The following is an 11,366-nucleotide window of genomic DNA, read 5'->3' as shown; positions in this document are numbered from 1 at the left end:
TCAAAATATCCGGCTTGGCAAGCACAACTTCGGGAAAGAAGCCGACAGGAGAATTCGTTTGGGCTGGGCAGTATTTGGGAAGCTTAGCTACCTACATCTTCAGGTCGTCAATCCCAAAAGGCTAAAAACTAAGGTATTTAACCAGTGTGTTCTACCAGTTACCTAGGTCCTACGTAGCCGAGACATGGACATTAACAACAGGCCTCATCCACAAATTCAAAGTCGCTCAGCTTGCGATGGAGCGAGCTTTGCTTGGTGTTTCTCTGATGGACCGAATGCCTGACGAGGTAATATATCAGAGAACTAAAGTGATCGACATAGCTCGCCAAATCAGTAAGCTTAAGTGGCAGTGGGCCAGGCATGTCTGCAGGATGGTTGATCGCTTGAGGTTTGATTGTTCTGGAATGGCGACCACGTCACTGAAAACGTAGTACGCCGTGTGGCAAGATGGACGACGACCTGAGAAAGGTGGCCGGCAACGGCTGGATGCGGGCAGCACAACACTGGAATAGTTGGTGTGCTCAAGGGGAGGCTTATGTCCAGCAGTGGGTGCGTCTAAGCTGATAATAAGAGTCTATGATTATACTTTTCATTCATTTCATTCATTCATTCATTCATTTTATTTTACTCTTTTTGTATAACTATAAAAAAAGAGTATACAATGTATATTTTAAGCTTTGGTTGTCCGATTTTGCCATTAAAGAGTGAAAACGGGAATTAGTCCAAAAACGGAGTTACTAGGTTTTCAAATTTAGCCAACGCAGTGTAATTTGTTTGCCAATGGTTCTAAAATAAATGAAGTAAGTAATAATTTTGATCTCACAGTTTATTACATAATTCGGTTTGCCGCCGAAGTAACTAACGCCGCCAATATTGCATTGTATGTTTTCATAAGGAGGTTTATATTTCCTAAACCTCGGTTTAGCTTTTTTCGTAAACATTTTTAAGGCTAACGCATATGCACGCATCTTAGGGTCAGTGTATCCTGAAAAAAACAATTAATACTTGATGGTATTGTGTAATTAAGGCACCGCACACGATATTTCTGGGGAAAAATTGAAACCACAAATTGAGGCCATCCAGCGCCAAAGTGGTGTAACTCACATTTTTTTTCTACAATATTACTATAACCTTCGAGGTGCCGTGTACATAAAAATGTAAATAATAAGTCTGTAAAATGTTTCCTAGAAAGGGCAAAGGCGCCATTTCGAAAACAAATTCAGGGGACGACTATTTTAAAATATTTACGTCCTGTTTTAAATTCATAAAACAAAAATTGAATTTTAAAACAGGGCGTAAATATTTAAACTAAAACAGGCACCCCTGAATTGTTATTCGAAATGGCGCTTTCGCCCTTTCTATAAAACACCGATGGTGTGAAGTGATTCAGATCCAGACACTATTATTCCTATGATCACATAACGCCCACTGCACATATATCGCATTTAAATTTAACGCTACATATTCTATATAAATGTAGGGGTAATCTAGAAAAATACGGTTCTTTTTATAAAAAACTGAGAGCAAGTATTGCTAGGAGCCTGAAAAAATTATATTTGGTACATTTTAATGTACCAAAGTAGGTACACTGGGCGTTCAGCGCTTTTCCTATTGTAGTTCATTAAGTCTTCGGAAGGAATACTCTATGGTTTTTCTGGAGTCATGAACACACTTAATTAGCCGTAAAATTCCTTGTGGAAGAGTTCGTCAAGGGAAATACTGCCACCTTACCTATTACTGCCACCAAGCAGTAATATGAGCATTACTGCGTTGCGATTTGGAAGTAAGTACGAGTACTGGTGAAATTATAAGCACATGGGACTTGTCAACTTATGTCTTAGGGTGACGGGTACATCTTTGCGATTTGAAGCTCTGAGTGGCACTGCAACTATTATGGATAGGCGTGTCGCTTACCACCAGGCACACGACTTGTTCATCCCGTCACTTGGTAATACAAAAAAAAATTGTCAAAGTTCAGGAAATTATTTTTCGCTCATGATCAATATTTGATTAATATTACAAGGAAAAAAACTGACTTCTTATATTTCATATTAAAGGGGAATTAATTGATATCCATGGCCATTTACATAATATAAACTACTTTTAAGCTATTGATCAGCACCATCTAGATGAAAGACTGAATTTTGACCGTTTTCAGAGTTACGATCTGGTATGGAATTAGCAGTCTTCTTGAGTTATTGATCCATGGTACAACGTAGATTTCCTACAATATAGGTAGTATCTATCAAAGTTCTGCAACTCAATATCTACCAAAGTCGATAACTACTCCTTGGTAACAACAATTTTGATATCAAATCGAACACTTTTGACAGTATACGTTCTTGTTACAAAACAATATGTTACTATTATGGACTGCTAGCCAGAATTTATCCGTTTTTCGTTTTGCTATAAAACTATATATAATATTTAAAGTCACTAACTAGTATTAGAAATAAACGATATTGTGCGGGGTTATCTTACGTAATGAGGGGGGTGGTTCCCAAAATTTGTATTTGCAAATTCTTTCTTTGCACTGTTCTTTTATGTTTCGCTCCATACGTCTTTCCAGCTATAAATAATAATAGATTTTGTATAAAACAATAAAATTCACCTACGTACTTATAAACTCATTTAATACCTGAACAGATAATTTACTTACGAATTTAGTATCCAGAAGTATCGCTTCTAAACTCTGTAAATAGAATCAAGATCAGTAAAAGTTGACGCTAAATGTCAATGTGCAAGCGCAGACCACAATGCGAATATCTCTTCGCCAGGTATGGTAGCGGCCATGTTGGCGGGTCAAGAGTCCCATGAGGCAGTGGTTTCCTTCTGTGAAGCGGTAATGCTTCAGAAGAAGGTCGCCGAGCGTGATCGCGAGAGGGTAGATCGGGAGGCGGCGGCGTACCTTCGCGGCTGTGGACGATCGGAGCGGGGGCTCCATTCGCCAGTAAGTTTGGTAGCCGCGAGGAGAATGACGGGGCGCTGAGGCCCGCTTCGTCATGAGGAGGGGGAGGACGTAGCACCTCCCAGGTATTGGGGGATTCCGGTGCGCAAAGTCGATCCCGGATCCCTCCCATTAAAGCACCCGAGAAGGGCACTGTGGGATTTTAGCCGGTAGAAGTCTACAGGTGGTAGGCCGCGGGGACAGCTGAGACTTATCCTAGGAGGATTTCCCCACGGAAAAAAAAGCTTACGTACCCGTGGCATGTTTTCATATTATTATATTGTGCATAACGCGAACTAAGCTAACCGAGCTAACTGAACTACGTGGACTAACTACCCAACGATCACGCTAAGCTAAATAAACCTGTCGCCCTGTTGCTCCGCACGTGTCCATAGTGTCGTCATTAAAGGTGCTCAATATTACGATAATAGATAATGCTTTGGAAAGACTAAAGTCGCAGCACGCCACTACGACCACGTGTTTTGTTAGCTTAACTTTGTATGCAGCTACGTGAGCTAATGTAAAGCATAGAGCTAAAGTCGGCTTAACTTAGCTTCGCTTCTCTCGCGATGTGGCATGCGCTTTAGCGCCGCGTCCATACTAGAGTGGTTACACATGGCGACTTTAGACAGTAGCAATACAGTCGCTAATTTTTACTTTACGTGAGACATAAGCGACTTAAGCACGGTACAATCGCTAAGCAGTCGCAGCTGCAGTTATACGATACAAATGCGATGCAGTATCGATGCTAATGTGATACAGTATCGATGCAAATGCTATACTATGATACCTTCGTTTCATATATAGCATATCTCTACGCTCATAAAACGTGCTGACAAAACCCCATATAAATGACATATCGAACCCGAAATAGGTAAGGTTTGTTTTTTTCAATTAGGTGTCAAAACAAAATGTTGGTTAATTAAGCCACCTGCTTAATTAACCAATATTTTGTTTTGACGCAGCTTTAAGTTTCGATTTATAGAAGTAAATCTAAATAGAAACTAAAACATCACAGAATATAAATACACACATCAAAAGTGTCTAGGGATCAAGTACGTTTAAGAGTATTGCTGCAATTAGGGTTAATTATATTAACTTTTTTGTATCGCTATTGATACTTTTTAGTGAGTTTTAACATTTAAATAAGGAATATTGTCTAAAATTCGATAATAAGAAGAAAATCGATTGTCAATGTGGTTTTGTATAAAAATGAGTTATAGCGTTTTGACAAAATCATTACAATATCTGCATCGGAACCGAAACAATGTACATTATTATGGAGAGACGACATCATTTAACCCGAGAAGTAATGATGCGAGCCGTCGGAATGTTGGAAGCTGGTTCCAGGCAACGTGCTGTGGCTTTCACTCTTAACACTACACAGAGCGTCATAAGTCGCCTCTGGACGCGCTATCGCATGACGGGCAGCGAGGCCGAGCGACATGGAGGACAGACGCAGACAGGACCGGTATATCCAAAATACTGCTCGACGGAATCGTACCATGACCGCCATGATGTTGGTTACGAGGCTCCACAGCTCCTCAGGCTTGCTAATAAGCTATCAAACAATCCGAAATCGTTTACGTGAAGTGGGTCTGCGATCCCGAAGGCCGCTCAGAGTTACACCTATTGCACCCTGCAATCGCAGGACCCGTTTACGATGGGCTCGCGAACACAGAAACTGGGAGGAAGAAGACTGGCGCTATGTGTGGTTTTCGGATGAATCCCGCTTCGGTATGAGACCGGATACAAGACGTACTCGAGTTTGGAGAACATCTGGACGTCATGAACGTTTGAGATATTGTCAGGAAGTTCATCCATATGGTGGGGGAACAATAATGATATGGGCCGGTATTTGGATCGGCGGAAGAACCGATCTCATTTGTGTAGTATTTAGGGAACGATTACAATGAAACACACTGTTCAGCTTGTCAAAAGTAACTGATTTATTTTTATACTACCCACCTAGTTATAATTAAACTAGTACCTACATTACTATTACGACATCTCCCTTTTTATATTATAAATAGTTAAATTAAGTATGCGAGACAATTTCCAAAAATAACAAATGGAATTAACATTAATTTTTCTCAATTACCTTTTCCCTTCACCATGACAATTATTACCTAAGCTACGTACATCTAACAAATGACTGAATAATATTGAAATATACATATATTTACTATGTAAACTATACTATGTATAAAGTACTATTTAAAGAGAGACATCTTTCTATAAAGAAACCAAACACTTGGTTACAAAAATAAACTTTAAAAAAAAAATATAGTTACAAAATACTTATATAATAATAACAACTATTTTGTTTTAATACTGAATTTAAAACTACAAAATGATTACTCAAATTTATTGGGACGTCGTACGACGCGTCCACTTCTAGTTACATACGGCGCGGGTGCATGTATGCGCGCCGGAGCGACCGCCGCCGCTGGCCCTGTCACGGGCGGCGAGCACGTGCGCTCCGGTGACGAACATGTAGGCACCGACTCACTAACACATGTAGGTTGCTGCTCCATCTGCAGTGGTTCGAATCTGTTAGAATCCCTACTAATGCTTGGTTCTAAATTATTCGGCAATTTTAAAATATGGGAACGATTACGCCTTACTGTACTGCCATTGTTCACTTTCAACTCGTAAGTCCGGTCACCTAACACACCCACGACACTAGCTTTTATCCACTCTGTACCATTACTTACGCGAACCTGCTCTCCGGGCACTAACGGTTGCAGTAATTTGGTGCCCTTATCATAATACTGCTTCATCTTATCAACTCGCGCCGCTCTCGCTCTGGTGACCAGGCTCGACTCCGCCGCGCGCGGCGCTAACAATTTTTGACTCACCGGTAACCTTGTGTTCAAAACCCTACTCATGAGCAGTTGTGCTGGTGAATATTTTTCACCAGTAATCGGAGTGTTTCTAAAGTTAAGCAAAGCCAATTGCCATTCAGTACCATCTTCGTATGCTTTAATTAATAGCCGTTTCATAGTTTGCACATTTCGTTCGGCCAACCCGTTGGACCGGGGATATAAAGGAGAACTGGTTACATGCACGAAACCCCACTTTGTTGCAAAGCTTTTAAATTCTGCTGATGTGAACTGTGTGCCATTATCAGTTACAAGTTTTTCCGGTATTCCGAATCTACTATACATATTTTTCAATCTGACTATAACCGTGGCACTATGTAAGTTTGGTAGCGTAGCTATTTCAACAAATTTCGAGTAATAGTCCACAACTAGGAGGTAGTGAACGCGCCTAAGCTCAAAGATATCGGCAGCTAGCACCTGCCACGGCAACGCAGGCACGGCGTGCGGCGTCAGAGGCTCGCGCGGCTGGGCAGCGCGGTGACGAGCGCACGTCTCGCAGCGCGACACCCTCTGCTCGATGTCGGCGCCCATGCCCGGCCACCACATTACATCGCGCGCGCGCCTTTTACTCTTCTCTACGCCTAAATGGCCCTCATGAGCGCGATCCAGCATCTCTTTGCGGAGTGATATAGGGATAACTATTTTGTCCTTGCGAAACAAAATACCTTTAACGACGTGTAGCTCGTCCTTCATTGACCAAAACGCCCGCGCTTCTACTTTAACATTTGTTTTATCTCGAGGCCATCCATTCTGATAATAATCAACAACACACGATAATATATTATCCCTACTAGTTTCAATTTTAATCTGATTTAATTTTTCTGGCGTAGCGTTCACCCCGTTATACATAGCGTTTACATGAACAAGGACATCATCACCAACGTCCGTGTCCACGTCCTGCACGCCTTCGATAGCCGCTCGCGACAGCGCATCCGCAATGTACATCAACTTGCCCGGCACATAAACAATATTTAAACAATATGACTGTAGTTTAAGCAACATTCGCTGCAACCTAGGCGGCGTCTCGTTTAACGACTTTTTAAATATTGCCTCTAATGGTTTGTGGTCGCTCTCCACCGTAACTTTGTCGTGACCATAAACATATTGGTGAAATCGCACGCATCCAAATAGTATCGCAAGCAATTCTTTTTCGATTTGTGCCCAGCGCTTCTCAGTAGGCGTGAGCGTGCGCGCGGCGTACGCGACGGGCCGGCCCGCCTGCAGCAACACGGCACCCAGCCCCGCGCCGCTCGCGTCCACCGACAGCGTTACGGGCTCATGTGGACTATAGTACCTCAGAACTGGAGACTCACTTATTAAAGTCTTTAACTTGCTAAATGCCTCGTCATGAACACTGTACCACTCAAATTCTATATTTTTTTTTAAAAGTTCTCTTAATGGCGCCGAAATGTTAGCATAATTTGGAATAAACCTAGACACGTAATTAGTAATACCTAAAAACCTCTCAAGCTCCTTTCGTTCTTTAGGTTTAGGTATATTAGTGACTGCATCAACCCTTTTTTTATCAAGACGTATTCCATGCCTATTAAACACGTGACCTAGAAAATTTACTTCTTCAACTCCAAATACGCACTTTTTTTTATTAAATTTCACCCCATTGTCTACTGCTCGCTTCATCACTTCCTGCAGTCGGCAGTCGTGTTCGGCCTTTGTAGTACCCCATACTAAAACGTCATCAGAGTAAACTTCGACACCTGGCATAGAAAATATTTTGTACATTTCGTGGTGAAACATCTCTGGTGCGCAATTTATGCCGAATGGCATCCGTAAAAAACGATATCTACCGAATGGTGTAGCGAACGTCGTGAGCTTCGAACTAGCTTCGTCTAACTTCAACATCCAGAATCCGTTTTTTGCATCTAACTTAGAGAAATAACGGGCACCAGACAAACTACACGTAATCTCTTCTAATGTAGGCAACGGAAAGTGACAACGGCGTACGGCTTTATTTAAGTGAAACGGATCCAAACAGATGCGAATATTTTTATCACTTTTCTCGACTATAACAATATTAGAAACCCAGTCAGTTGGCCTTTCTTCCTTTACAATTATATTTAATTTTTGCATCTTTTCTAATTCCTCTCTAAGACGAGGTTGCATTTTAATAGGAATTTTTCTAGACGCGTTTACGACCGGAGACACATTTTCATCGATTGTTATTTTCGAAATAGAAGGCAGACAACCTATGCCGTCAAACACAGTTTTATCAATAGTTTGCGATATTTCATAAATACGACCAATTAGTTGTAGATTTTTACATACTTTAAGTCCCAACAGATTATTACAACTAACATCTAACACATAAAGTTTTTGCTTTGTCTTACAATCCTTGTAAGAAAATATAGGTTCAAAATATCCTATCACCGGTAACTTCGCTTTACTTATTTCTCTTAACACCGTTTTATCATTCTTTAAAATATCTGTATGAAAGCCTGCCTCCTTAAATGTTTTAAATGAAACCACTGAGGCATCAGCCCCGCTATCTAGCTTAAATCGAATACCTACATTGTTAACGCGCACCGTTTCATACCACGGCTCACAATCACTGCCGTCATCAACCGCACCTAAATGCAAATCACTCAAACATAACTCACTCTCGTCGTAGTCCTCCTGTTCGCGGTCCACCTCCTGGCAGTCCTCTAACGCCTCACTGACATATCTCGATCTGCACATCTTCGCGAAGTGTCCCACACGGTCACACCTATAACACTTAACGTTATGTGCCCAGCACTTGCCACTTGCGCCATGCCTACGCCCACAATTAGCACAAGACTCCTCTCGATGTTGCCTCGGCGGCGCAAAGGCTCGAGCGCCCCGGCCACCTGGAGCTCCACGCAGGGCGCTGCGCCCTCGCGGTGCCCGACCCAATGCCTCAAGCGCGCGAACAGGCGCGGAGTGCGCGCCGCCGCCGCCGACACACGCCTCGGCCTGTCGCCCGGCACTTTCGCCGGCTCGACACCATAACACCGCCTCGTCCAACTGCAATGTTCTCTTTGCCAACAATCTTTCACGTACGCTAGAGTCCTTCAGTCCTCTGATTAACTGTGTCAGAATTAAACTGCTCCGCAAAGATCCAAACTCGCACGATTTACTTTTTATCTTCAAGTTGCTTAAAAACTTATCGAACCTTTCTTCGTGTTGATAAGTTTCAAAAAATAAATGCCTTTCGTAATTAACGTTACGAGCTGGATCACAATGCTGCGCGAATATCGCCACTAATTCGTCGTAAGTAGTTTTAATTTCCCCTGACACATCCAGTTCTTCTAAGATTTCTCGCCCATGTTTTCCAATAACATGTAAAAACAACGCACATTTTTCTCTTGACGGTGCTTTTTCTTTGCCCGACGCGATTAAGTAATAGTCAAAAGAAGATTTCCACTCTCGCCAGTTACATGACACGTTGCCTTCCTCGCTCATGGCGGCCGGTTGTTGAATCGCCGAGTACACAGCCGCCGCAAACGACGTTGACACGCCGGGAGTTACCTTTTCACCTTGATTAGGCATGATTTTACACTTTATGCAACAGTACAAACTCAATCAAAACTCAAAATAACCACACCTGACACCATGTAGTATTTAGGGAACGATTACAATGAAACACACTGTTCAGCTTGTCAAAAGTAACTGATTTATTTTTATACTACCCACCTAGTTATAATTAAACTAGTACCTACATTACTATTACGACAATTTGGATCAGGGGTAACCTCAATGCTCAAGTTTACGCAGAGAGGATTGTTTCAGATGTTATCATCCCTTTGCGAGGCCAGTTGGGTGATTCATTTCAACTAATGCATGACAACGCACGTCCACACACGGCTAGAGTCGTAACAAGCATTCTTGCCGAAGCTCGTATCAACGTTCTGCCGTGGCCTGCTCAATCGCCAGACCTCAGTCCAATTAAGCACGCATGGAATATGCTTCAAAGAAGAGCTGTGCCGAGTATGTATACCGTACATACTCTACAACAATATTTTGACTTGTTACAAAACACATGGGCGGCCATTCCTCAAAGTGATTTTGATGAACTCATCTTAAGCATGCCAAATCGCTGTAATTGTGTGATTCGTGTTAATGGTGGAAATACAGATTATTAATTTTCTTATCTTTACAATAAAAATGAGCAAAATCATCATTTTCGCCATTTTTTTGTCATTTAATTGACGCCGTTAATTTGAGTTTTTTCCCACAATTTGCAAAAACATCAATTTTAGTTTATTTTAATTAAATATAGGGGTAAGCGGTTAAATAAAACATAAGCATTAAAGTAAGAAGTCGTCCTGGAAGACTGGATTTGGCAAATATTGCTTAAATAATTTTTATTTCAAAAATATTCACTTGATCCCTAGACACTTGTGATGTGTGTACTTAGGTTTTTTACAATAACTACGTAGTTTTGCTAATAAGACAACTTATCCATTACCTCTGCAGATCTAATTCCTAATTTGCGTTTCAGAGGCCGTGGTACCCTATCCTTCTCCTGTGGTTTATTGGTATAAAAGGGTGCATACGTCCTCTGTAGATATTCTCCAAATTGAACTTGAGGCTTGAAATTCTTTGGCGCTGTTAAAAAATCATGCATCTGTACTTAAATTATCCAAAATGTGAACAAATAAGTATGCAGGATCTTTAATGTTATGATGTGAAGCATATAATAAATAATTTTATCTACACACATCTCATAAACCCTCTATGATTTGTGTTCCGCAACCAAAACCGCAAAAGGGAACTGTTTTGTTAGAAAAAATTACATAGCTGTGAAAAAGTTATTATTGCCCAGTAATAACATCAAATTCGATTTTATTATTACGCATTGACTTACAATTATATGGACGTCGGGTCCGCGCTAAAAAGTGTCCGAACTTATAGGGCGTTAAAATCGTATACAGAGCGTCATTCACGCTTTAGTCTTCGTTTGTTTCTTCTGACAGCGAAGCAAGCAAAATTAGACAGTACTGCGATGACATTACAATTTAAATTCAACGTTTTAGCTTATTCATATTCCTTTACATGTCACTACGTTTAAATAGGTTGACTTGGGACATTTTTTTCGTGCTTTTTGTATAAGACCCGTCGTCCATTTATTTGTAAGTCAATGTTATTACGTTAAATTTTTGAACATCTATAAAAAACGAAACAATTTGATTAGACCCATGGAAAAATAAAGGAAATTCGACCTCAATTTTAATATCAGTCGAGATGAAGTTTTATTCTACCTATAGCAAACAATTTTCACAAATTTCACGCGTTACTTGATATCGAATGATATGATAGTTGGGGCCGACTTTAGTTTGTCTATGAATTAAAAAAAACTACGGTTGCGTGACATTTTTATTTGCCGCCATGTCGTAACATGCGAGTTCCTGAACACATTTTAGAGAGCTTATGTGTTTAAATAAAGCAGTGTATGTAACTACAGATGGGTGCATTTGAGTGCCCGCGAGTACCTTTGCATACCTTTGAGTGACAGCGAGTGCCTTTGAGTGCCTTTGAGTGCTTTCGAGTGCTTTTGA

The 11,366-nt window shown here is 41.0% G+C and overlaps 1 protein-coding gene across 1 annotated transcript in view; it reads right to left on the bottom strand.

Annotated features, from left to right (window-relative positions):
• LOC113235950 overlaps positions 1–11,366 on the bottom strand; it is a 28,137-nt gene that overhangs the window by 11,245 nt on the left and 5,526 nt on the right. The window contains exons 4-7 of the mRNA XM_026471872.1: positions 10,277–10,416; positions 2,660–2,692; positions 2,482–2,569; positions 824–985 (exon numbers count right to left, since the gene is read on the bottom strand). Of these exons, the coding sequence (XP_026327657.1) occupies positions 824–985; positions 2,482–2,569; positions 2,660–2,692; positions 10,277–10,416 (423 nt within the window). The remainder of the gene's footprint in view (positions 1–823; positions 986–2,481; positions 2,570–2,659; positions 2,693–10,276; positions 10,417–11,366) is intronic.

This window comes from Hyposmocoma kahamanoa, unplaced genomic scaffold (assembly GCF_003589595.1).
Source record: "Hyposmocoma kahamanoa isolate Upper Pololo Valley unplaced genomic scaffold, ASM358959v1 88, whole genome shotgun sequence".
NCBI lineage: Eukaryota > Metazoa > Arthropoda > Insecta > Lepidoptera > Cosmopterigidae > Hyposmocoma > Hyposmocoma kahamanoa.
The sequence above is the reverse complement of the archived record's forward strand: the minus strand, read 5'-3'. Positions and strand labels throughout refer to the sequence as shown.